We start from the raw sequence: 27,547 nt of genomic DNA on the forward strand, positions 1-27,547 counted from the left end.
CTTATATGTGTGTGTGTGACCTATTTTTATTATTTTATAAACTAAGTCTATGGTGGAATTCCTTTATATATCTGTAATAATATATTCTTTAAAATATTTATATTGATAAAAATTCTTATATAATATAACATAATGTGATTAATCAGCAGAATCATATAGAATGAAAGGTAAGTAATCAATATAAAACTGCTTTTAATTAATAAAACTCGAATTATTTTTATTTACAATATATCATTTCACAATATTAACTCATTAATAGATTTATTGTAATTCCTTCTCCCTCCATTTTATCATACTACTATTTCAGTAATCGTTCCATAATTCTTGCAACAACAGTCATATCTGCACATTGTTCCGTAACCTTTGCCATTTCTCCCATTAATGTGTTAAATAATTTTTTCTTGCCACTTTTATATGCTGATACAAGTTTTGGATTTTTTTCTATAATTTCTAAACATATTTGTTCTAATTGTTTCTCATCTGATATCAGGAACCAATTGTGCTCTTTAACGATCTATGTGTAATAAATAAAGTTAATTATATGAATGTAAGTTAAAAAAATATTTAATAAAATAATATGTAAATACCACATATTTTTTGAAAAAATGAGATTTTTACCTCCTTTGGTAATTTATTTGAATTGACTAATTTCTTCAAAATCTTTTTTGCCGTTATTAAATTAATTAAATTGCTTTGTAATAAATCAATCAATTCACCAATAAAATCTTCATGTGATACACTGAAAATTTATGAAGTACGCATTTTTTATTTCGAAACATTATTTTACTTAAAAAAAAGAGGCTTACCAAAATTCAATCATTAGTTTATTTTTATAAAGAAAAGTCAACAGCTCCATTACGAGAAATTTAGCGACCAATTGCGGTTTACGATTCTCATTATTTCTTGTTATTCTATTAAATAATTGTAATAATGCAAAGTCACTCTAAAAAAATATAAAATATTTTTAAAAATGTTTGTACTTGTTTCATTATAGAGCATATCCAAGATTTACCATTAAAGCTATGGTTATTTCAGGAGATATCTTAAGAACGTCCTTTAGTCTGTGACGTATTTGTTCCGGCAACTCGGGTAGCTGTCTTTTCAATACTACAGCATCAACTAAATTGCTTTTATTCGGTAAATCTTCTCTAAGATGTATGCATAAAGGTGGTAAATTTGTTTCAGGCATAAATCGGTAATCCTGAAAGTATTTAAAATGAATTTAATAATTCGTAATGTAAGTAGCAACATAAAATCGAAATGCTATGTTACTTCTTTGTCTTCTTTTTCACGCATAGGAATAGTTTTCTTGTTCACCCCATCCCAAGCACGAGTCTCATTGAACATCTTATCACCGACCTCAAGGATAGAAATATGTCTATTTATTTCATATTGAATGGCCGCAGCGACAGCACGCACGCTTCCGATATTCTTTATTTCCGTTCGAATGCCTAAACTATCTCGGTTGCTTACAGAAACATTGGCATCCACGCGAAGTGCTCCTTCTACAATTTATAAAGATAATAAAAAAACGATTATCGCACACACACACACACACACACACGCGCGCGCGCGCGCGCGCGCATGCACACAATTGTATAAAAATACTTGAAAATAATTTTTCAGCAAATAACCTTCCATTTTGCTGCTACAGACACCCAGTAATTGTAACATAAATGCAAGCTCCTTTACAAGTGCAGCTGCTTCCTCACCATCGACCAAATCTGGTTCAAATACGAATTCCATCAAAGGTATCCCGGCTCGATTAAGATCAATCAGGCTTCTAAAATATAAAAATATTAAATAAAAAATTTAATCGAAATTTTTTTAACTCTCAATTTTTATTAATTTTTGAACAGAATCAAATAGCAATCAACTCAGTACCTTGCTACATTTTCATCATGCAAACTTTTGCCGCTGTCCTGCTCCAATTGAATCTTCTTAATTTTAGAAGATTTCAAATATGGAGACTTGTGCAGTCCTGGAGTGAAAACATGAAATTTAATTTCACCATTAACAGCAATAGGTTGTCCTTGTTGAGTGATTTGAAATCCTGCCTAAATAATTTACAACTAATAAAGACAATAACGATAAGTATCTATTTTGTGACAGCTTTATTACTCACAGGCAAGTCTGCGTAGAAGTAATGTTTCCTTTCAAACAAAGAAATCTCATTCAATCGGCAGGATAGGGCCAAGGCAGTCATTACTGCTGATTCTACGCATTTCCTATTCAATACCTACAATATATACACATCTACGACAATAATTAATATTTATTGTAACAGTTTGCAAAGTTAATTATTTTTATTTGCTCAAGAAAGAGTACTTCTGCTAAATACAAATTAATAATAATATTGCATCAATATTATAATTTCCCATTTAACAATATAAATATAACACATGTTGTATATAACAATTACATTGTTAAATAGGAAATTATAATATTGATTTTATATCACTGTTAGTTTATGTTCAGTAGGTGTCTGATTCATTATAACTGATTATTAATAACTCACAGGTAATGTTCCTGGTGTGGCACAGTCGAAGAATGAAACGCATGAATTAACCGGGTTGGCAAAATTGGTAGATGCACTGGAAAACAATTTTGATTCCGTAGCAATCTGAGCGTGGACCTCCAAACCCACAGTAGACTTCCATTTCTCTCTAATTGTTAAAAAGAGACAATACAATTAATGACTTAATTATGACTCTCTGAAACATCATGAATATTTAATGAATATTTAATGAATATTTAATGAAGTAAATATGCAACTGCTATACTTGGGAGTGACATAACAAGAATTGTTTACATTCACAAATATTACAACCTAACCTAACCTAATTACTCACCGTACTTTTATATCTTTTTGATTCTTGATTGAGAGAAAACGCCGCAAAGCATTGTTATTTCGCTCTCGAATCCATTTATGCGCAAAGGTAAGACATAATTGTTGTTTTGACAACATTTTTCATTGATTTTCCATAAAATTCAGAAGAAAAGCCACGAGTTCTTCGTGGGAAAAATAATAATTCAGAATTGCCAATTGCTACAAATATGTAGGGCAGGGAATTTTGTATGCCAATATTGCAAATTGTATGGATCCGGTCATTGAACCGCCATTTTGAATATATCTTATTTAAAATATTTTGTAAATATTTTTAAAAACTTCATTGATATCCATGATTTTGTAAGAATTGATTATTTTGATATTTTTATGATATATCATTGATATTATATTAATAATCTTTTAAAAATATTAATTTTGAGGTTTATATGTATATAATTATTTCTTTAATGTACGATTGGAAACTGGGACATATCTGGCCATTTATCTTATCCATCAATTCGATAAGGTGATTCAGTTTTCTTATGTAAGAGAAATAAAGTCACATACGACGATACTTTAAACAACTTACATTTATTTGTGAATGTAGAAAATCTGTTTGCGTACAAAATGTATCGTGCAATGCGAGTTATACATAGTTTTTAACAATTAGAATAGAAACAATCGTTCTATTACTTATTGATTGTTGCTTTAACACTTTATGACCTTACAAAACGCTTTTCGTTGATATCGCTGCCGAGTCGTTCTCCCTGTTAATCTTGTCATTAGAACACTGTTAAACAGTTAAATCATGATACAGATTATCATTAGTGCCACTCATCCACTTAGAAAAACCAACAAGGCTATCAAACATCATGTAGTTCCCAAGAGATCGTTTTGTATAAGAAATAAAGAAATAAAGAATAATGAGGCTGTTGGCGAATGCTGAAATTTACTCAGTGGCGTCATCCTTAGATACACTAAATGATTCTGTCACAGTCTCCGCGCCGCTGTCGGCGATGACCACATCTTTGCGTGGCTTATCTCGTGAGTCGGTGCTCGTTTGCTCAATCTTGCGCACTATATCCTACAACAGAATATTGAAATTATAAGTCTGCTTTTTTTTGAACATTTTGCATCGTTCCTCTTTATTTTTTTTATCTCCAAAGTGAAAAAAGGAAAAATAAAAAAAATTAATGAAAAGAAGAAGCTTTATGTACTTAATTAATAGAGTAAAATAAAAAAGTGTATTCTCAGTAAGTTATCGTAATAATAACAAGTGTTCTTACCATTCCTTTGATAACTTTGCCAAAGACGACATGTCTACCATCGAGCCAAGGTGTTTGTTTAACTGTGATAAAGAATTGAGACCCGTTGGTATCCTTGCCAGCATTGGCCATGGATAGCCATCCAGCGCCATAGTGCTTCAGTTTGAAGTTTTCATCCGCAAAGCGATCCCCATAGATGCTGCGACCTAACGGGTAGATTATAGATCAGCAATCAGAATCAAAGCATCTATGCTAAACCAGACTAGTCCAAAACTCAGCTAACGAACTAAATGCTGGATGCTTTCTATTTGCCTGTTTCTACCAATGTAAATCAACTTTAATTTCGACCTAGCTTACTCTTTTTTTCTAATTTTTATTAGAAGAGATTAAAAATAAATTACATTGATAGGAACAGGCATTAATAATACAAATCAACACAAGCATCGCGTTCTATCTTTTTTAACATTCAGTAAAAATAAAACGTTACCTGTGCATACACTTGTGTTATCAAATAAAAAGTATCTGCTATTACCTCACCTTGTCCCATTGAATGAGACAAATAGAAAATAAAAAGAACAAATGCTAGAAGAGCTAGTTACTGGACAGAGCTCTAGTGTTTATTCTATTTGTTTATTCTATCTTGCTCAACAAGACAATGAAGAGGTATTAGCTCGCGAGCTAATTTTTAGACGGTACATCTGTCCTAAATAATTAAAAGTAAAGACCTCCAGTGCCATCTCCCTTTGTGAAGTCACCTCCTTGGATCATAAAATCTTTGATCACTCTGTGGAACTTGCTGCCCTTGTATCCTTCACCTTCTGGCAGTTTGGCAAGCTCGACGAAATTCTTGACTGTCTTCGGAACGGTTTTGCCGAACAGACCGATCTCTACTCTACCCGCAACCTCATCGCCGATCTTAATTTCGAACCATACCTAAAAATTTGATAAATTATTCATTAATTAATATTAAGTAAACGATTCTTTGTGAGAGAATATACGTTGCCGGACAAAGGCATTGTTCGTTCGTAAGTAACGCGTACGGATTTTTCCATACATGCAACAAAAATATCTCGCGCCGACGAAATGCCACGTATTCACAATTTATATTTTGCAGATAGTATCCAGATACTTCACATGTCATACCTTATCAGTAACTTTCGGCCCATTGCTCGCGCAGGAGACAACGGTTATCAAGCCTACGAGCAGCAGCAACCTCATGATGCTACGGACAATGAAAGTACCACACTGTCTGATCCCGCAGTGGTCTGTCAGAGTGGACCACTACCGGATGCGACGGTGCCTCGAGTACGCGTGTGCACGTTTAGAAATGTGGGAGCGTCCAATTGGCCCGTTTCCCTGGCGGTAACGTAACGAGCGAGTCACTATAAGGGCCCGCGAATATGAGAATAAATGAATAAAACGTATTTAGTTAACTCAATTAGCTCAATTTGATTGTTAGTCAAATATAACTGCAAATCGAAACTGATACGAGCTTTAGGGCACAAATGTGGATGATAAATTGACAATTTTCATGTCTAATAGTACCTTTTGATTTCATATTGAATTGAACTGAATCGAACAGTTCATTCAGGGTCATTGACTGTTGTCTGTTTCCACGTGTAGATTAATTTTGTATGATAATGTAGGTTAATTTATTCTTTATTTTTTCTAATTTTTAAAGCTAAAGAACAAAAAAAAATAAATTAAAGTTAATCTGCATTGATAGAATATATATGTATATTAATAAGATAATATCTCAAGAAAAATATAATATATACGTGTACAATAATCGTTTTTATATAGAGCTTTAATTATTATTATTAAATCAATTTAAGACAATCTTAAGTACAAAACTATGAGTATCACCTTTAATACAATAATTGCTTCATAGTGCTACTAAAACTACTTACTATTTAAATTAAATTAATGTCCATTTCTATCAATGTGTTGATTAATTTTATTCTCGGTTGATTAATTTTATTCTCAGTTCAACTTGCTCGATCTTTATTTTGTTAAATTTTTAGGATTAGGAAAAGATGTAGAGTTAGTTGAATTAAGATTCTCTAACAGCACAACAATTGCAACATTATTATTGCTGCAATATTGCATGTACAATTATATATATATATATATATATTTTTATACGAGCTCATATCGAAAAAAAATTGGTAATCTATCGTATTTGAGTCCATATTAGTTTCGAAATACTTTTTTTTATTGTATTTTTGCGTCGATTCTTTGCTTTTCTGCTCAAAGAATAGAATTTGATTTTCTTGCATGCATTGATTTCTGTCGAATTTCCTTCGAATAATCGTCGATTTTTGATTACGCAGCATAATTTTGATTTTGCACTCAGCAAAAAAAGCAGCATTGCAGTTGTTGTAAAATGATTCTTTAACATATTGATTGATTCTGTTTTTAATTCCTTACTGAATCTAAATAATGTACAAATCAACAATCGTAAACAATTTTACAACAGTTGCAAAGCTCTGCTGAACTCAGCAAATCTTGTCTATAATTTGATGATGAGTGTAGAACTCGAGAATCAACAAATAACGACGGTAATGCATTTGTTTTTCCCATTTCTTAATTAAATAACTAAAAAAGAAATATTTCCTTTTTTTTATATAAAAATCAGAAATTATGCATACCGTTAAGCGTTTCTTTAAAATTTTGTCAAATTTTATTTTCATTCAGAGTACTTGAACAGATCAAATTTTTGACAACAGAAAAAAATCATAAATTTTAGTTCTTTTAAGGCAATTCAGACGCAAAAGACATGGCCTTTGATAGATTGTATTACATCCCTGGCAAATGCGAAGCAACATGAAATATTGCGAGATCTAACTCGCGCGAAAGTTCACAGGTGTCACGAAGTACATTTACTCGTAAATAGGTTATGTACGATATATTTAAAATATGATATATTTAAATATCAACTTATCGAGGAGAGATTTTTTTTCATCATGATGCTCAGATGATGGATCTTTCATCCTGCATTTCTCAGATCGATCGACATTGAATATTAGATTATATAATTTATAACACCAGGTTTTCTTCAAATATTTATAATCTCGATTGATAAAAATAATCAGTGTCTGTTATTCAAGTTCACCGTCGAAAGCAAGTAACGAATACTATAATTACTTTTATCAATTGAGATTAAAATATCAGTCGAGTGTCTTTTGCAAATTCTAACAGATTCCAACTCGAGCATTCCTTTCATAGACAAATTATCTCGATCTTTGATTTTATTGTCAATTTGATCATCATTATATAATACCCAATTAATTTAATTTTTGTTTTTTGTGCCGTTTTACAATGGCGGCATTCGGGAGCCATTGCATCATTTTATCCTTATTTTATACCTAATGAACAATAAATAAGACAAAAATAAAATGATACAATAGCACTGATAGCACATTTTCCAAATCGATATTTCATTGACTGCGTTCAGCAGAAAAAGCAGTTTTGAAATGACTGTCATAAGATCCTTAATATAACTAACCCTTAATTCTTGCCCTCAATTTTTTTTAATTTCTCTGGATCAAATAAATGTAAACCAATCATATTAAAAAATTGTATACAGTTGCAAAGCTGTTTTTTCTGCTGAACGCAGTCAAGCTTGGGTATCTAATATTATGAAACTTTCTTCCTGAGGATGGAAAGTGAAAAATGAAAATTTTAATCATTGAAGTTAATGGAAAAATTTTTCACTTTTCATTCTAGGAAAAAAGGTTTCACGATTGATATCCTGATTAAGTCATTGAATGACCCATTGAACTGCGTTCAGAAACTTCACTTAGATGCTTCCAAGTATTATTATTTGATAATATTCTTTGGTAATAGTAAATACGATCTTATTGTTGTTAGTATTTCTTCTACGTTTATTAATATTTCATTAAATATTGATTTAGAAAAATTTGTGTTATGATACGTATTTTCGACGTTTTCGTATAATCTCATATTATTAAAACTTTTTAATTACGCTTCTACATTATCATTTTTATTATATTTTGAACAGCATTTATAATTGTATATTGTTTTATAAATAATTATTATGATTGTAATATCGAATTATATAAAAGATTACAATAAAGAATAATATTAAAAAATATTATATTATGGATAGACAGCACGCTTCTATCCTAAGGATTTAGTACAGAGACGAACCATATCTACTTTCGATGCGATTTTATCGATAGTGTTAGAAACTGTATATAATCACATAGTTCCCCAAAATGAATGTATTGGCGGTAGTGTACGGGCAATTTCGATGACAGGAAAAAGCAGGAAAAAGGTCGACATGGTCTCTACGAACTTTCCATTATTGTGTGATTTATGTAGTATGTGTCAGTATAGTATGCGTATGTATGCGTGTAGAAACCGAGCTAATGAAAAAAATCACAATTTCACCCATTCATATTTTCATCCATTTCGGCCATATCTACTTCAATCAGATAACACTATAAATAATTTTCTGTAAACAAATTCTCGATCCCTCGTACAAACGAAGTTTTTGGCCCAATTGCGCTTAAGGTTATTTCCATTTTAAACGAGATTTAAAACTTTATCTCTCCCACTCTCTTGACTTTAAAGAGAGAAAGTGAATTTTAAATCACTTAAAGGGTACTTTCCATTTAATGATACAAGTCGACACAAATCGACACAAGCGTTGTATTTTTCTTGGCATTCACAGAGTGACAAAGATAGAACGACACTTGCGTTGACTCGGTTGACTGTGTCATCAAATGGAAAAAACCCAAAGTAATGTGAAATCGGGCCTTATAGAAATATTTACATTATCATTTATAACATTATATTTGTAACAATATTTATAACGTTTATGTCTATATTCTTAATGATGTAATAAATCATAATTACACAAAACATGTAATTTATATTTTTATCTTTCGGAGACCTTGGCTGATTACTGATTTATTACATGCACATTTTAATAAGTTTTTGTGAGTCTGAATAGGACTTTACGTAACACGATTTTTTTTACGTATCTTCGAGACCTTCAAGTTAACGATTCGACTATCGACTCAGTAATTAGTTTCCCGTTTACTTTCGAGCAAACATACATTGCACGTGAGTCTTATTGTATTGCCCGATTGTCGTGGCATCTTCCAACAGACTACAACAGTGAGCAGAATTTATACGAGAAGTTGTTTGTTCCCTAGCCTGTTTTTTCTAAAAATGACCATCACGCTTTACACTACTGAGGTAAAATAAAGAGAACGGAAGAAGACAATAAAATTTTTATTTTGTTGTTCATTTGACGCTTGTTAAATTTGTGATCAAGCCGGTTTTTTAACGGTTTTATCGCAAAACAAACATTTTTCAAAACAAACAAGAATTTTTCGTCATTTTGCTTAATCATTCTCATTATCACAGCGCTCAGCAGCGCTCAGCTGCGATATTCTAAGAACAAGATTCTTTATACAGAAATTTATATTTTTTAGTTCAAAGCAAACTTAGAAAAACAAATATTCAGTGTTTAAGATTTTAAGAAAGCTTCGAAAAAAGTCACGCGAAATTTTCGTGGTTAAACATTCCAGTAAATTACATGTTCGATGATCGATAACTTTATATTACACAATTATAGAATAACTGTGTTATGTAAATATAACTTTATTTTTGCGAAAAAATCGAGAAAATCCATTATACTTATAGAAATATAATTTATAGGATTATTTTATTGAAGTAATTTTTATTTGCCTAAGATGAATGAAAATATGTCATCAAAAGAAGAGGTGCTGACTGATGTTTCTTGCGAGATATCTAATAACGATAACAATGGTGAGGTATTACCCCTTAAACCCTCTTCTTTAGAGGATCAATCTAAGGAAGATCAACCTAAGATGGATCAGTCTAAGGTGAATCAATCTAAGGAAGATCAACCTAAGGAAGACCAATCTAAGGATCAACCGAAGGATGATCAACCAAAGGAGGATCAATTGAAGGAGGATGAACCTAAGGAAGAATGGTTAGATATAATTGGCAATGGTCAGCTGATGAAGAAAGTTATAAAGAAAGGCACAAAAGACGTAAAGCCAATACAAAAAGATATATGTACATTAAAGTTTACTGGTGTGCTTGATGATGGCACAGTGGTGGAAGATCAAGATAATATTTCGATACAATTAGGAGATTTTGAAATAGTACAGGTATTATAACTATTATTATAACATTGTTATTTGTATTATAATTGTCAGTATCTTATTTACAATTTATCAAACTACAGGGATTAGACCTAACGATTGTATTGATGGAATTGGGTGAAATTGCTGAAATTAAAATCGATCCTAGATTTGCTTATGGCACACGTAGAGAAGGATCTATACCACCTAATGCTACTATTACATACACAGTTGAATTGAAAACAATAGAGGATAGTCCTGATATAGAAAGTCTAAGCGTCAAGGAAAGGAGAGAATTAGGGTAATCATTTTATTTATGACCTTTATGTACACACATATCATATATTATATATATATATATATATATATATATATATATATATATATAATTGAAGGTTAAGACTTTATATTATTTATCTCTTTAATTTTTTTTTCATCTTATACATTATTTCTTTGTAGTAACAAGAAACGCCAACGTGGAAATTGGTGGTTTGTTCGTAAGGAGCTTAATTTTGCAATACAATGTTATCGGAGAGCGTCAGAATATCTACAAATAGACGGTATGAATTGGAATGAAGAAAATGAAGAATCAGGTCCGATTACTGATAGTCAACTGCAGGGACTGTTGGATGATTGCATAAAAGTGTATAACAATTTAGCAGCTGCATTAATTGAGATAGGATCTTATAACACAGCTTTAGAAAATGTTGAGAGAGTTCTGAAGTATCAACCAAAAAATTCAAAAGCTTTATTTAGAAAAGGTAATAAAAAATTTAAAATTATTATTGTTATTTTGTCTTTTTTTTAATATGTTAACTTTTTCATATTCTTGAATTATATTTTACCCAAGTGTAGATATCTTTTTACATATGTCTATATTGTTTACAGGAAGGATATTAAAAGCCAAAGGGAATTATGGAAAGGCTTATATGGCTTTCCTTGAAGTGCAAAAGATAGATCCAGATATAAAATCGTTACAAATAGAATTAATAACTTTAAAAGAAATAATTTTAAAACAGACTGAGAAAGAAAAGCATCTGTATGCTAAAATGTTGGGTATAAATAAAGAGACTGATAAGTCATCAAAGAATATAAAAATAGAAGAAAAAAGTAAACTCGCTAAAGGAATTCTATGGACTGCGATTGGAGCATCTGCCGCTGTTATCGGTATACTTGTACACAGATTTGTTTCATGAAGAAAAAAGAAAAATGGATAAAGACAAAGAATTAATGAGGTACAAGATAAGTTGTATTCTTTGTATTTTTAATTAACAGAAATATATAATTAAATATATTAAGTTTTTTAATTACATATCAAGTTATATATTTCTAATGATACAAGCATGTTTGATGAATAAATGGTAAATATAAATGCATGAAACATGATTCTCTTCTAATTATGTTTATATATGTGTGTGTGTGTGTGTGTGTATATATATATGTATGTATATATATATGTGTATATATGTATATATATATATATATATATATATATATATATATGTATATATTGTATGCATATGTTTATGCACATACAAATTGATACAATACACAGAATTTATAAAAGAATTACTGATTTATATTTATGTCGCAAATAATTCATATAAGATATTTATCATAGTTCACATTTATTACTGGTTTATATTTATATTACAAATAATAATTATGACTTTATGATGGTTGAAACATATATACGTGTTATGATTTAATGATAGATTATTGAAAATTTATATTTTCTTTATATTTTAATATGCTCTATTAAAGATACACATGATTGTTGAATCCTTTAATCTTACACAAATGGAGATCGAACAAATTTCCGATTTCTCCTAGTCTTTGCATGTATTTTTACATGTGCAAAATGAAAATATTTGTATATTAATAAGTTCCATTATTTTCTATCTTATATACATATTGTTGAATAGAAAATGTAAAATAGCAGAGAGGAATAAAGTTAAAAGAAAAGTTTTAACTTTTTAACTAGCTTAACTGATTAGGATTTCGATTCAGCTATGTGTAAAGTTTAAATGTGTACAAAAAAAAACGTTCAAAATTAAATTTCGGATTAATATTATACGTATATATTTTCAATTAGTCTCAAATATTTAATATTAGTTATATTTTAAAGTTGAACTAAATACATCTAGATTAATACATTATTATGTCGCATTTGTCATTTTTTATGTAAAATAATAATTTATATATATTTAATACACATATTAACTTAGTGTACATTCTAACAGTTCGATAAAATTTTACGTTTATACATCCTATAATAAAATAATATCTTATATAATGTACAATACAGCTCTATGTGTGAAAATATTTGTTAAAATATTTGCTATTATACGAGGTAATAAAATTTTTGTACTTTGAAAGAATATGTATTTATTTATTTAAAAAAATTAAAATATTAAATTACATCTTGTAGTATAAAAAAATAAATTTTATAAAATTTAATAACATAGTCTTCGTTGTTAACAAAATAAATAATTTTATATTTTAATAAAATACGATAACACATAATGACATTTTAAATGTGAACAACTATTATATTATTAATTAAACAACATAATTACACATATAATCTTCTATACTATAAATCTTCAAATATTAAGGAATGCTGGAAACTCATGAGTTAAATAGCTTTCTATCATTTCCATCTTATTATTATTACTTACAAGCGGGAACGAACCTTCAATATTTTCCAATGATATTTCAGAGTAATTTGTATTGTCATAACACATTTGATCAATATTTAGAAGACTACTTTGAAATTCTGTATCTGGATAATCGGGTAAATTCAATATTTCATTACAATTTGTTCCAAGTTGATTAACAAGTTCATTAGTAGGTAATAATTCCGAATTATTGGTAATTTCTACAGTAAGCACTTGTCCTGTGTTTACATCTACTAACGAGAAAACTTGAGGAATAGATTCGACGATAGATAAATTTGTAGGTTCTAACGACAAATTCCGGCATTCGGAGTTTTCTTCAGAACTTAATGATGGTTGTATTTCCAGTTGCGAATTAGCATTTGCAACCTCTTTCTTTACATTTATAACGGAACAATCTTTCTCTTTATTTTTTGCAATTGATTCACATCCCTTTCTGACTTTTACTTTATCAGTTTCTGATCTGTTTGGTTTATCTGGCACTGGTACAAGATGGCCATCCTTTGTTTTCATGAATTTTACCACCTTGAAATTATAATTATGGTTATTTATATACAAAATATATGTCTTAAGAGACTATCATAAGAATTCTTTTTTACCTTTTTCTTTTTTTCCAGTGTAATTCTATGACAGGTTTCCATGTGACGAGTGAGATGGTGCGAGCGTTTGAATGCGGTGTTACATTGCATACAGGCAAACGGCCGATGTTGCTCGTGCGACAATTTATGTCTCTTCAATAAACTGTTTCTCTTAAAAGCTTTGCCACATTCTTCGCAAATAAATTGTCGCTCCTTACTATGAATATAAAGTACGTGATCCTTGAGGATGCTAATACTGGTAAACATTTTGCCACAATGCTCGCATACGATATTTCGCTCTTCTACATGCAGATGTTTGTGCCTATCTAGATCTGTCCTTCTGGCACACTGAAACGTACACCCATATATATTACAGACGAATCGCTTTGCGCCCTTGTGAATACGCCTGACATGTTGATCCAGAGCTCTTTGCGTAATTAATTTTTTCGAACAGATTGCACAGGAGAATATAGCCCTTACAGGTATATCCTTGTTAACTTTATTAAGATGTAACGCAGACTCCAAGTGTCGAAAATAGTCATCTTTCTTTACAAACGAGTGTCTGCAATCAGCGCAAAAATATGGACCTGTAAAATAACATTATTAGATAAGTACAAGAAAAATGAACTATCCTATTAATACAATTTTAATATTCATCACCATTTGCCGATTCTTCCTCGTTTAATTTTGGGATATGAATCGCTTTAAAGTGCTCATGCACCTTCTTTTTCGATGCAAAAGTAGTATCACAGTGTGGACATTTATAGTTATCGTGATTCTGAATATGAGATATATATGTCTGCTTGATACTGAACGTTTGCGAACATTGCTGGCACTTGAATTGCCTTTTTTTACAATGATTCTCCTTGTGTTCTTTTTCGTCTGTATCCATGTTTATCATATCTCCGCAATCCGAACATACCTTGCCATTCTGATAGGTGTGCTTTGCTCTATGACGGTTTAAAAGGGCGCGTTTGGGAAAACTTTTCGGACATACGTCGCACAAATGAGGATGTCTAACTACCCTTTCTCCATGCGCACGAAACAAATGGACATCTAAATGCTTTCGTCTGGCGAATTTTTCATTACAGTGAGGACAGTTATTTTTCTGATGACCCTCCAAATGACGATCCAAGTGTCTTTTATATCTGAACGTCATTAGACATTGCTCACACTTTTGAAACTGTTCATCTCCATCTGATAACTCCAGATTATTAACTTTTATTTCACGTTTCAATTCGGATATACTTTGATTTATATTACTGACATCTTTAGTGACATTAGAATCTGTATCTATATTTTCTGTATAAAGTTTGACAGAACAATTGTAATTCTCTATGTTCTTATTTTCTAAACATTGATCTTTGTCGAATGTATAGGAATCATTATTATGAACAGTTATATTATCTGAATCTTTGCTATTTGAAAAATTTGAGAAGTTCAGACTCATTGTGTTGAAATGTTGAATCGAGTGTGAAATATCCACATCTATAGATCTGTCTTGTTTTGTTTTTTCCTCTTCATTCTTTATACAATTTGTAGAGTCCAAGGTATTTTGTAAGAATAAGCTTTCGATTTTCATAAAATTAAAATCAATACTATTCAAATTAACATCGTCTAAACCATCTCCTTGTAAACTAATGTCTGTGACACCTGTAGAATTAGCTGCTAGACCGACCTCAGAGTTCTTATTCTCCAGATTACTGATGCATTCTCTCAGGTAATCATAACTCTCCATCTCACCATTCTCCATGCACACATTTGGAATAGCATCCAGTGTGGAATAATCCTAAAAGACAGATGATAAGTAATATAAAAGTTATTAAAGTCCAAAATCTATTATGTACTCTTTGCTTCCTGTTTCTTGCTTTTTTGTTTTTTATGACTGTTTTATTGACAAAATTGTCTTTTCTGAAATTTTACCTTGGGACAACAGCTAAAATAACAAAAGAGAAATGAAAAAACAATAAAAAGCAAAAAACAGGAAGCAAAGATCACAGATTAGACTTAAATGAAATATATCTAAAGAAGTAATCGCGTGTTTTATAATAGTAACTTTCATACAGACAGTTCATTATTTTCAATTTCTCACCTCGTTGTCGAACAAACGTAGTGTCATCATTCCAAATTACGGAGTCTCAATAATAAAAATCTGATATTTATACATGAATGCGATTGTTACATATCAGGAGAAGCTACATTTAGTTTATAAATCTCTTAAGTGGATTTATATCCAATATTCATAAAATTATTACACGAATTACTTGAAGCATTCGTAGTATAATTGCACGACACATAACCTAAAAAGAGCTGAAAAGTTCGCAAAAAGCTGAAAACGCCATGTACTGTAGATGTACATGTTGCACATGCATATTGGAAATGGATTGCGCTACTTCATTTGGAATGAAAAAGAGAATTAAAAAATATTAGATAATTCTAAATTAATTAAAATTTTTAGCTGACGTTTGCATAATAAATAAATTAATTTATATTAGTATTTCTGGAAAGTGTCCAAATTCCTACAAAAATTTCATGAGGAGTGTAATTTAAACTACAGTCCACTCGATATACTATAATATAAATACTTCGAAGCATTTTTTGATTGGTCAATTAATAAAATTCTTTCTTCCGATTGGTCAATCAAAAACTTTGAAATATTTGTATCATCAAGTGGACCGCACCCAGATCTTAAATCTGTTCGCGTTGCTTGTACTTTTGCACTTAGCATATTCGCTTTCTCTCTTTTCAACGCGAAAATTTATATCTATCCCATTTTAAGTGCAAAAATATTTGGGGACTTCAAACAATGCGAACAGACCTCTTGTTTACACCATTTAATACGCGTACATACTAATTAAGTAAAGATGTTCTTTCACGTTGACGTTCGACGTTTATTTTTAGTATTAAAACAGATCACGTAATAAAAATTGGTAAATATATCTATTAGCATCAATTAGCATAAATTTTGATCACGTAATCTTTTGCTGCTAAAAATGGAGCATCAGCATGAAAAAGCATGTTACATTTCTATTAATTATCTTAATTGATGCTTGTAAACGTATAATATATACGATATAGCTATAATTTAATTAGAGATGCATATATTCTTTAATTTAGACTTATGTGTTTTTTTTATTTTACATCAAACAGCTGAAATGATAAAATGGATAACTGTTTACGAATTATCTAAATTTTTTTGTTGCATTAGATTTTTATTAGAGTCCACAATACTCTAATTATAGCTCTTGAATTGATTCACGTCGTATGAGAGTGAAGTTAGCCGCGCGACTTTCGAATTTCTTCCGTTACGTTTGAGACTCGTTCCAACTCATTCGCAGAACGCTCGTCAGCCCGAGTAAGTTGTATTTGCGTGATCGTACTTTTTTCGCGTTAATAATTCGTTTCGATTCGTCTCGATGGGAAATAAGGTATCTGTCACGTGTCGAGAGTACCGAGTATATTTCGTCGAGTTTTGATTACTGCGAGCGATCGTAATTCACCGCTGTTTTCACGAATGTCGTGCCGGTCGTGCGAACGAAAGAGGAGCCATTGTGACGTAGGGGAGGCAGGAGGAAAAGGTGGCTCGGGAAGATATGAGACGATGGCAGAAAAATCGTACCGTGAGTGAATTATTATTTGTTCATTCTTTCTTGAAAGTTATGTAATACAAGTATTCATGCGGTAACGTTCTAATCTCGCTCCGTTAAAATCATCTTTTCCATATATATGCCACAAGTATGCAATGTTCGGTCGAGCTTGTTTCAACGTCCACAAGATAGCGCATCATTATCTAAACAATTAAGGAGTGCATTCTGTTTCACACATGATGCATAATAAATGCATAAGAATAAATGCATCATTTATTCTTGTTTAACATTCGGTAAACAAGGATAAATTATGCATTATGCGTATCATGCGTGGAACGGAATGTATCCAAGATCATGCTTATGGGATATCATAAGATTTTTTTTATTTATTGTCCATTTCTGCCAATGTTATAGATTAACTTCAATCTCGATTTAATTTAATTACTCTATTTTTTTTTAATTTTTAGACTCGGTTCCACAAATATAAAATAACTTCAATTTCTATCTATCTTTTAAATTGAGATTAAAGTTAATTTGCATTATTAGAAACGAGACATAAATATCATTCCATCTTTCTTGACATTCTGAGAATAATAAAAATATAAGAATGACATTCATCGATTTGTGTCACCAAATAGCTAGAAAGCATCAACGTAATCAGCTCTATTTATAATTGAAGAATGTTTGAATGCAATGAAATATTGTTTTAATGTCATCTATAGTGCGAATAAAATTTGAATTATTTCTCCGGCAACAGAAATCATTTTACAAAATATCCTTTAATATAATGTATATAAAATATGCATTATATGTATATTATTTTTAAATGCTTGAAACATTTTAATAAAATATTTAGAATATGTATAAAATGTCACATTAAATATATAAAATTATTAAATATTATTTTATAATATATTTTGTCTTATATATATATATATTTTACGTAATGTTTTATCATATGTTGGAAAAGAAAAAGATGAGGAGTAAGACGAATCAAGATTAAAGTTAATCTACATTGGTAGAAATGAACCTTAGACTCTTAACTTTTTAACTTAATTTAGTTACATTTTTTCGGTAACTATTAACATTTAATTTAACTTTACCCAACCGTCGATTATATGTATACATGAGCGCATATTTTTGGAGGAGAAAATATTTGATAGTCAAAAGGAGTGACAGAAATATATTCAGTTTATTTCATATGCACCATCGTGTATTTCACATTTAGCTATTAGAACTTTTTTTTTAAGTATTGTAATTTTGAACGATACATTTACATATACGTCATAAACACATAAAGTTTTATGCTGGGATTAAATCTTTCGGCAGAGGTACTTTCGACTCAAAACCAGATGGCTGAATTTCTTTTAAGAGATCTGTAACAGCTCATATATGTGTATATATTCGCCATCAATTTTGCAATCTGTGCTTTGTGAACATGCTGAACTTCCTTACAAGGCAAAGACTCTTACAAGCTATGATATGTATCTTTTTTTGTGTGCAGTTCACAATACTTTCTTAGTCCAGTTCTTTAGCCCGACTAATTAGTTTAGTAAGACAAAGAAGATATCCAGGCAGAAACAGAGAGACTTTTGAGAAAACGTGCATATTTATACACACATATATATATATATATATATATATATGCATATATATGTACATATATATATGTATGTGTATATGTATATATATACATATTCCATCTATGAAATTATATATAGATTGTTATATATAAAATATTTGCAGATAACTGTATAATATAATATTCTGTATCTAAGGAGAAGATATGTTCTACAACATATGCCATAAATAATTTTAAATTCAACATCTAAGTAAGAAAACTTCTTTCTACATTCTCACGGAATAATGAAATTTTCATTTAAAATATTTAATCATACACAGATAGATTAGATAAAAAAATTTTTCTCAGATCTAAAATAACATTAAATGTTTATATTTTTCAAGAAATCCAAATTATAGTATTTGACTATTATTAGATTAAATAAAACGTATAAAGATAAGAAAAGACGCATAAATTGTAATTAAAATAGTAAATTTATATGACTAGGTCATCGATCCGCATTAACAAATAATTTTACATCTGTAATTTAAGACAAGAGGATAACCGCTTAAAATTATGAATAAAAAATCTCAATTTCTCTCTCAGAACATTACATATGTATGATACAGCAGGGCGGATATGTAAATATGCGTATGTATGGTTATATATAATATATATGTATATTATTTTATAGGTATATGTACGCCTCTCGAGAAAATATATTGTGTAAATATATAGAGCTTAAGTATACATACGGATCGAAGATAAAAATATAATTTTTCAATAGGATAATATATCTTGTAATTAACATTTATATTTTATAGAATTCTCTTAAATGCATTAGGCATTTCGATATGTCTTGAGTTTTTTCTTACACAGGTAGATTAACGTTTCGGGAAATATCGAGAGACAATAGAAGATTGATAATATGTCTTCAGGGGACTCTCTTGGCGATTATAGCACCGGTGGCATGGAAAGCAACGGTTCGCTAAGAGTTTTTTTTTTTTCAAGACAAAGGACAGATTATTCTACGGATATTGAGATTAGAGCATTTTTGTCATTCTCTGTTTGCTGTTGTTGTTATTGTTGTTGTTATTGTTGTTGTTATTGTTGTGTTGTACATGTGATTTAAAAAAACTCTTAACATTGCACCTCCCACGATTACGCTTAAAATCACATCGTGCAATCATTTCTGAAACGATTATTATTTAACATTATACTTTCTCTGACAGTAACGATTAATATTATAATGAATTTTTCCACAGAGTAATGTTTCACATAACAATAGCCACAGATAATATATATCGTATATTTATAATATTATGATTTCATTAATACAGTTAATAGAGCGATTTCCGCGATATTATTACTCGACAGAGAGCGATTTCTGCGATTGATGTTTAACAGAGCGATTTCCGCGATTTTTAATAACTTCCCCTTCTTAGTACTTGCTTGGAATTTTATCTTTTTTTTTTTAAACGAACAATACGCACACTTATATTTGCCACTAAGAGTTAAAAGTGTCTCATCTTTTCCTTCGTCATTGTATATGTGTATATTTATAGATAACGCTATATCTCTGAATATAATGTAACAGAGAAAAATGTTTCCCTCTTTGATATGTATCGTTTATAGCGTAATAATCCTCCTACATTCTAAAATGTGTCATTTTTCAACACAATGTGACTTAGATTACGATATACACACCGACAGTGCGTAAAGTTTTTTTTTGGAGAAGGGTAGGGATAAATTTGACATAGAGTCGAGTTAAACGTCTAAGTACGATTTCTAAGGGTAAACATTGATTGAATTATAAGGTACTTGCGCCTCTTTCAGCTCTCTTCCCCCAGTAGAAAATATTTCTCCATCATTAAAACCGTCTGAATGACACCTCGCGTTTCTTGCGATGTCTGCCGGACGACCGTTCGTATAATAAGAAAGAAAAATAAATACTTCGATCTGTGCGTTTGAATAATCAACGGGACGTGCAATGGCGGACTTATGGCTAATCGGTTTCTTGGAGCTTATTAGGGACCTGTGTATTACCGAGTTTTCCCAAATCGTTGAGCTGATTTATGATTGTTTATATGCTTGTAACATTCATATTTCAGCAACAAAGTGAAAAACGTTTTCGCAATATTGAAAATATTACTGGCTTGCTAGAAATGTTATTTCTTATTTTATTTGAGCCTTAAATCCGCCATTGCAGACGACTCCTTTCGTTCTGCTGGTATCCCGACTCATTGGAATCATTCAAGAACTCCAATTAAAGATATAAGTCAACTTACAATCGTTGACGATACTTCTGTTTCTTTTAACTGCACTTTCTTCATTTTGTTATTCAAAATTGCGAAATATGCATTTTACAAACAGTATAGAAGTTCAAAGCGTTTTCTAAAAAAATCCAAAAGACACTTCAAATTTAGAAAATGTCTCTTTTAGAATTATTTGACTTTATTCTCTTTTAGATTTTGATTGGGTCATTTTTAATATATATTTTAACTTTGTGTTAGAAATGCTTCTCATATATCATCTTCTTTTTGCGTAAGATTATTTTTTATTATGAAATTAACAAGTTTTAAATCAATTTTGACTTTATGATACGCAGTGAAAATGTTTGAAAATGCAGTTGAAAAGCACAGTCTCTTACAATTTAATTATCGTTCACGGTATCGACATTGAAATTTCTCGCATTGAGGGAAATCTCATTTGCAATGCAACCACATTGTTGTGTCAGCGGTCATGATTTGTTATTCTATTGCTTCGAAAATTTTCAAAAGATAGACTTTATCATTTGAAATATCCTACAGATTAGCATAACGAGAATATTATTGATTAATAAAATAAAATAGTCAATGTTGACACTGCGACGATAACAAGGACTTTACTTCTCCCTTTGTGCACGCCTCTCATTTATTATATTATTTCATTTATTATTATTTCTATGACCATGACTTATCGCGAACAATTAAGTGCTTCACTAAACTTTCTTTACAATTCGAAAGAAAAGTTCAACCGGTAGACCGATAGATAAACCTTCTTTCGAGCTTTCTTCTACACCTTAATTTTATATCATTAAGAAACATCTTTGTCGAACGGCGCTCTTAACATCAGCGCACTTTCCTTATCATAACTACGCTAGCGTGTCCCTTATCCCTAGAGACCTATAAGACGGCTTACTATGATATGTGTTATAGGTTTGTCAGTCGCGCTATATTCGAAGAAGAAACATCCTCGAAGTAACATCTCCCCGAGTAATATTTAACTCCACTTTTGTCGCACGCTATCATTATACTTTCCGGTGTATCGTGGCATGGAGTAGAGTTAGGACTTGGAAGGAGATTGAATGTAATGTCGAATCGACAGACTTAGACCTAGGTATGTATCTTCACAACGACTAAAGGAGGATTTGATTTTCTCGTAGCTTATCTTATATACTGTATGTTATTTTATATACTTCCCATCCGTTGTGATGACGCGCGAGCGTTTAGGCGAATGGCATCCGCTTGAATAGGCGGTTGCCCTGTCCGGTGATCCGTTTCTCGCCGGAAGTGTATTGGATTACGGATTTTATCTGATCCGTCGCCACTGGGCCGATACAGACCAGAGGGTCCTTGAAGTACGAGCAAACCTGCCGAGATTTTTCCATCATCAGAATTATATAAAACGAGATTTTTTTCATTGATAGACTTAGAAAACGATCGTTCTATTCGATATAAGATATTAAAAAAGATTTATATTCACGAATAGTATTATAAGACATTTCTTTTCACATATACAAAACACTGCGTTAAAGAAATAAAATTTTTCGAACACGTTTTTTTTAAAATTTTAGATATAACTTTGTTTTACAATTATAATATTATAATAATAGATATTGTTACCTTTCTAGGAGTTTGCCGGTGTCGCCTTTGTAATTGGCAGCACAGTCCACGGCTGATATCACACTCGCTTGACATAGTGCACTCCTCATCTGTAAGTACATTTGCTTGATAGAATCTTTTCATCTTAAGTAACTGTGTATTCAAATAACACACGTCATCACGTTATTAAAATAATGTCAAAATGACTCCAAAATGATCACTGAAAGTCACTTTTCAATCATTTACGATTCATTTTAATGTCGTTTTGATGTTATCGTGTCTTATTGTTCTTGGGTATATTTTAAAAGAGCAGAATATACATTTGTCAACGTACTGTATAATTTGTTTGAAGTGGTCGGTGGTTGACACGATTTTGTTTCCCGTCCAGGCATTTCGGCACACATTAAACCAGTTTCGCAATCACTATCCCGTCTGCAAAGCTCGCCTTGTTTCATACCAAAATCGAAAACACATGTTCCAACAACTGAAACATTAAACTCGTGATTATTTTCTTATCGACAAAAATAAGAAAAAAATAAGAAATAACTCAAGAATCAAGTTGACGTTATTTTAACGTTCAAACGTCGTCAAAGACAACAGCTTGTTTCTTAGAAGGGAGCTTTATTAAACTTGTGATTATTATCTTATCGACAAAACGAAAAGAATAAGAAATAACTCAGGAAACAAGTTGACGTTATTTTAATATTCAAAATGTCGTCAAAAACATAACAGTTTGTTTCCTAAAAAGAGCTTTCTAAAAAGTTTCTTTCCTAGAAAGAACTTTCAATTATGAGATATTTTGATTTACCTCCATCGAGATTTACACAAATGGAACCCGGGCAACAGTGATCATTATACACGCATTTTCTCTCGTAGCAAGGTTCTTCTGTTGGTTCAACTCCTTCATATATACCACCATATCCTTCTTGGATTGACTGCTTTATTTAAAATACAAATTATATTTTAAGATCCTAAATGCATTATTTAGAATTGAATACATTAACAATTTTAAAATTATGAAATAATTTATCAAGAAAATTAAAAGTGGGATGGTAAAAACAATTGTTATTTTCTCTTCAATCAATAATTAAATGGAATAGAATTGTTTGTTAGAATTGCTTCGAAATCTGTAAGAAACGGTAGCCTTTTTTCTTTGTTGATTTTAGTTTATTTAATCATTTATTTCTAACTTACATCCGTAACTTTGATGAATCATTATTATCAGTGTGTCACGTGATGCTTTTCTTTCGCTTTTCTTTATTGCAGACAAGTGTGAGTTGAATGATAATGCATTTGATATTCTCTTGCTAGATTAAATTTATTTATGTAATTTTGTTTAGAATATTTTGCAAATTCACTGTTCTTTAAAAAGAATATATAAGTAAAATAATGATGAACATGGCCGCGTTTTGATATACATTGCCAGTACTATAATTTATGTTACGCATATTATAGATTTTCAGTATTGATAGCGTATGTACATACATCGGAACGTGGCCTATATAAGGAGTATGTAATAAAGAGAATATACATGAGTAAGAAAATATTACTGCATAATTCCATTCCATTTAATAATAATAGAAATTTTCCAGGGCTTGATTATACACGTGGCGAAGAGAATTAATCTTCCTGAGTTAATATGAAATAAATAAAGCTGCAATTGAACACGCGCAGATATTTATCGAGCTTGAGTATTCCCAGAAGTTATAACTCCACTGCAGTTGAAACGCAGTAAAAGTTTCTATAGTAGCAGTAATTTCACAAATATGGTACAGAGACGACTTTGTTCAATCTCCAGATCGGAATTCCGCGGTTAATTCTTCGCGACCGAAGAAATGCGAAATAAATAGAGCCGCCGGAGAATTCTTCTCGCGGTTACTGAAGCACAAGTGCACGCAGCTCGAAAATGAAGTATCGATCGTGCGTGACCTGTATTGTGGTACGGTGTTGCTAATTAAATCAAATAATAAAAAGTTCAAATAGCGTTTAAAAAAACTCGGAAGGATATCTAGGCAAACTTGCAAGTACTTTAGATTTTATCAGTCTATGTCTGAAATTTTATTATGAAAAGTGTTCAAAAGAGGTTAAAGTAATTTTTGAATTTTTATTTAATTGTTCAGATTATTAAAAGAAGTTTAAAAAATATTTAAAGAATATTAAAAAATTAAAGGAGACATTGTTGAATTTTTATCTTCGACATCTAAGATACATTTAAAGAGCACTTGAAAAATTAAAGCCGCGTAATTCACGGTCTGTTCTTATTTTAAATCCGTCTTAAGTTATTATATTTAAGATGCTAATACGGCTGTAATGACATCTCAAGATTATGCTTAAAATGATTTTAAATAACAAGAATCGATTACGAATACCAGCTTATAACATTTTTAGATGCTTGGATTTTCAGCGGATATTTGAATATCTTCAGGTTTTTGTATCTTTGATATCTAAAATATATGTAAAGGACGTTTGAAAGATTGAAATATGATTTATAAGTTTTTTCTTACAAAATATGATCATCACTTGATCACAATGATCGCGAGATATAAAACTGTTACTTTTTCAAGGATAGGTCGCTTTACTTACTTGCAATAATCCAGGGCGGTTCATGTAACCTCCATGACTGCCATAACCGAGATTAGACAGCATTTCAGGACTAAAGCGGTTGAAAAGGCCACCCCATGCCTCGACACCGATGTAAGCCGTGTTTGCTACAAGCACTAACGTTATCACCGCACACGCCTTCATGCCGTTAGAGATGTACTGATCTTCGGCGCTCTATAATCATCCGAGAGAGAAAGGATACTCATATCGCGTTAAAATTATTGAAATTTATCAGAGAAAACTCGGCATAATCGCACATTATTGAAAAGTGAATGTTAATCTATTACGTATTATTGCGCGAATTTAATTGCCAAATGCATTATGTGTGTAATTATCTCAAAATAATTAGAAATATTATTTTTGAAAGTATTTTTTTTATGTGCGTGACATTTAGAAATTTTTTATAAATTTAGTAATATAAGTATTCAGAAATTTTCAAAACATTTTGAAATCTTTTTTTTCTTAATTCATCAGAATCAGAAAGTAAATTTCACTTTTTCATTACTTAAATTTTTCACTGTTTTGAAACTGTGACTGATAATAATGTATTGAAATTACATTCGTCTAAAAGTTTCTACGTAAAACTAGATTACATTTACGATGCAGCTCGATGCAACTTACAAAGATAAGGACAAAAACAGAATATTTAAATTGCAAAACAGGATAAGAAGGAATTTGTTACCGTTTAGTTTGAAATGAATTTCGCTTGATTTTCTCTTCCTTGTATCTCTTATGAGTATATTTTATTTCCGTGTTGTTTATCCCGTGTTTTTGTTGCAAGCAGCGATCCGTAAGACGCAGTTAGCCGTTAGCATCGAACCCGTTTTACATGATGGCTTATCATATCAAATGCCGATGATGTAATGCTTCTATTATACTTTTCTTAAAGCGATCTTTTCACGGTTGCTAGTGCAATTTCATAATGCAAAAACCGATAAGAACATTCTTCATGCAAAGTCATCGATTATTATTACTTATTTTTTCTTTCGTAATTTCATATCTTTAATTTATTTCTTATGTCACACTAATTAGTAAAGTTCACTAAAGTTCACTATTAGTAAACTTTATTGCGATTCAGGGTTTTATTCTCGAAAAATATCACATATAAAATACTGGGAAAATCTATGATATACATATATTTTTATATGCGATATTCTTCGAGAATAAGCCTCTAATTTTGCATGATAATAAACTATGATAGTTAATTAAACGATTAATATTTATAAATATATTAAAATGCAATCGACTATATTCGTTTAACATGAATGTTTAAATTATAATTAATATTTATATTTACATTACAATTAATTAATATTTATATTACAATTAATGATGTGATAGGCATCTTTTTTTTCAAAGAAAATTGTTTCATATAATATGTAGTACGAGAAGATTAAATGCATTAGCATTTAATTGTTTGTAAAAGAGGGAACAATGTAATAAGTTGTGTTCATATTCTATTCATAGTCAAGGAATAATTTATGATTAGCATATGAAATGAATTGCATCAGGTCAATACTAACAATAACCTCGAATATACAATCGATAATTCGTGTTTCATCAATCTCGCTCTTATGTTTTTTCAATGAGATGAAATTTATTTGCGATATTTAGTGATATTAGTGATGTAGCTAAAATAGTAAATAGACGTTTATCACAAAATTTCAATTAATCTAAATTTATCCGATTTCTACAGCTCAAATTATCCTTTAATACATTAAAAATCCACAATCTTAAAAAAAAATATTTAAACACTGTTTTTATGAATTTTAACTTCAAATCTATAAATCAATTTATTCTATTTTAATTGTGTTTTAACACACTCTAACTATAACTACTGTATCTAGAAAAAAATATTGAGAATGTATCTGAACGTCAAGGACAAGTTTCGACAAATACAACATGTAGGATGCTCTGGTTCTAAAACATCCATGCAATGTCTACAATATCATGACACACTGAACATCAGGAACACCCTTTTTATTAACAAGCCATGAGTCACTTACGAAAAGTTCTTGCGCCCTGGCTCAGCTTGCCTGGAACGCCTTTACACCTCGGCCGGGCAGGATTAGCTACCCCTCGCTAGGTGCACACAAGCTCAACAAGTCCTCGGTGGAGTTTGCTGGAGGACTGAGTCCGTGCTGTGCTCGCTTCGGCAATCTATACTTCTACGTCGTTCCGGTTACCGTCACACGGGCGCATATACATAGTGACGCATGCGCCACCCGCTGCCGGCCCGTCTTCTTCTCTTTTTTTCGTACCACCCTATTGCGACCTACGTGACATTTTGTTCATTCAGATCTTTTGCTGCTTTGAATAAGATAGCTGGCCGAAGGAGCCTTGAACAAATAAACCACATCCGAGACTATTCATTTCCTAAGTTTGGAGTATGCAAATTTCTCTACCAATACACCTGAAGAAAATTGTTGAATCAACAA

The 27,547-nt window shown here is 30.8% G+C and overlaps 5 protein-coding genes across 17 annotated transcripts; 1 reads left to right on the forward strand and 4 right to left on the reverse strand.

Annotated features, from left to right (window-relative positions):
• Positions 1 to 190: 190 nt before the first annotated feature.
• On the reverse strand, positions 191 to 3,127 carry GatB (glutamyl-tRNA(Gln) amidotransferase subunit B, mitochondrial). 4 transcript variants are annotated; one of them, XM_011055399.2, is made up of 10 exons: positions 2,853 to 3,115; positions 2,519 to 2,666; positions 2,126 to 2,239; positions 1,885 to 2,057; positions 1,635 to 1,783; positions 1,273 to 1,505; positions 1,013 to 1,201; positions 807 to 943; positions 619 to 739; positions 191 to 514 (listed from the first exon to the last, which is right to left on the reverse strand). In XM_011055399.2, the coding sequence occupies exons 1-10, from the start codon at positions 2,966 to 2,968 to the stop codon at positions 299 to 301; spliced, it is 1,596 nt and encodes a 531-aa protein (XP_011053701.1). In that variant the 5' UTR covers positions 2,969 to 3,115; the 3' UTR covers positions 191 to 298. The 4 variants fall into 4 exon arrangements, with proteins under 4 accessions (XP_011053701.1, XP_087270294.1, XP_011053703.1 ...); XM_087414168.1 differs by lacking the exon at positions 2,853 to 3,115 and adding an exon at positions 2,813 to 2,830; XM_011055401.2 differs by lacking the exon at positions 2,853 to 3,115 and adding an exon at positions 2,784 to 2,804 and having other exon boundaries at positions 2,126 to 2,256.
• Positions 3,128 to 3,402: 275 nt separating this feature from the next.
• Ppib (peptidylprolyl isomerase B (cyclophilin B)) lies at positions 3,403 to 5,412 on the reverse strand. Its single transcript, XM_011055397.2, has 4 exons — positions 5,239 to 5,412; positions 4,821 to 5,028; positions 4,117 to 4,301; positions 3,403 to 3,914 (listed from the first exon to the last, which is right to left on the reverse strand). Exons 1-4 carry the CDS (start codon positions 5,311 to 5,313, stop codon positions 3,780 to 3,782), a joined length of 603 nt encoding a protein of 200 aa, XP_011053699.1. The 5' UTR covers positions 5,314 to 5,412; the 3' UTR covers positions 3,403 to 3,779.
• A 2,855-nt stretch (positions 5,413 to 8,267) lies between these two features.
• On the forward strand, positions 8,268 to 12,622 carry LOC105145665 (peptidyl-prolyl cis-trans isomerase FKBP8). Of its 9 annotated transcripts, XM_087414171.1 has the most exons (7): positions 8,270 to 8,462; positions 9,077 to 9,189; positions 9,282 to 9,324; positions 9,825 to 10,268; positions 10,346 to 10,542; positions 10,701 to 11,002; positions 11,130 to 12,622. In XM_087414171.1, exons 3-7 carry the CDS (start codon positions 9,298 to 9,300, stop codon positions 11,435 to 11,437), a joined length of 1,278 nt encoding a protein of 425 aa, XP_087270297.1. In that variant the 5' UTR covers positions 8,270 to 8,462; positions 9,077 to 9,189; positions 9,282 to 9,297; the 3' UTR covers positions 11,438 to 12,622. The 9 variants fall into 9 exon arrangements, with proteins under 9 accessions (XP_011053698.2, XP_087270297.1, XP_087270299.1 ...); XM_087414169.1 differs by lacking the exon at positions 9,077 to 9,189 and having other exon boundaries at positions 8,272 to 8,634; positions 9,235 to 9,324; XM_087414170.1 differs by lacking the exon at positions 9,077 to 9,189 and having other exon boundaries at positions 8,272 to 8,462; positions 9,235 to 9,324.
• On the reverse strand, positions 12,604 to 16,554 carry LOC105145664 (uncharacterized). The gene is made up of 4 exons (XM_011055391.2): positions 15,590 to 16,554; positions 14,158 to 15,286; positions 13,519 to 14,084; positions 12,604 to 13,444 (listed from the first exon to the last, which is right to left on the reverse strand). The coding sequence occupies exons 1-4, from the start codon at positions 15,617 to 15,619 to the stop codon at positions 12,848 to 12,850; spliced, it is 2,322 nt and encodes a 773-aa protein (XP_011053693.1). The 5' UTR covers positions 15,620 to 16,554; the 3' UTR covers positions 12,604 to 12,847.
• A 1,703-nt stretch (positions 16,555 to 18,257) lies between these two features.
• On the reverse strand, positions 18,258 to 27,306 carry spab (space blanket). 2 transcript variants are annotated; one of them, XM_011055390.2, is made up of 6 exons: positions 27,116 to 27,306; positions 25,092 to 25,283; positions 23,317 to 23,443; positions 22,843 to 22,992; positions 22,530 to 22,618; positions 18,258 to 22,276 (listed from the first exon to the last, which is right to left on the reverse strand). In XM_011055390.2, exons 2-6 carry the CDS (start codon positions 25,251 to 25,253, stop codon positions 22,133 to 22,135), a joined length of 672 nt encoding a protein of 223 aa, XP_011053692.1. In that variant the 5' UTR covers positions 25,254 to 25,283; positions 27,116 to 27,306; the 3' UTR covers positions 18,258 to 22,132. The 2 variants fall into 2 exon arrangements, with proteins under 2 accessions (XP_011053692.1, XP_011053691.1); XM_011055389.2 differs by having other exon boundaries at positions 23,317 to 23,446; positions 27,116 to 27,304.
• Between the last annotated feature and the right edge of the window lie 241 nt (positions 27,307 to 27,547).

This window comes from Acromyrmex echinatior, chromosome 15 (assembly GCF_024713525.1).
Source record: "Acromyrmex echinatior isolate Ae372 chromosome 15, ASM2471352v2, whole genome shotgun sequence".
Lineage (NCBI taxonomy): Eukaryota > Metazoa > Arthropoda > Insecta > Hymenoptera > Formicidae > Acromyrmex > Acromyrmex echinatior.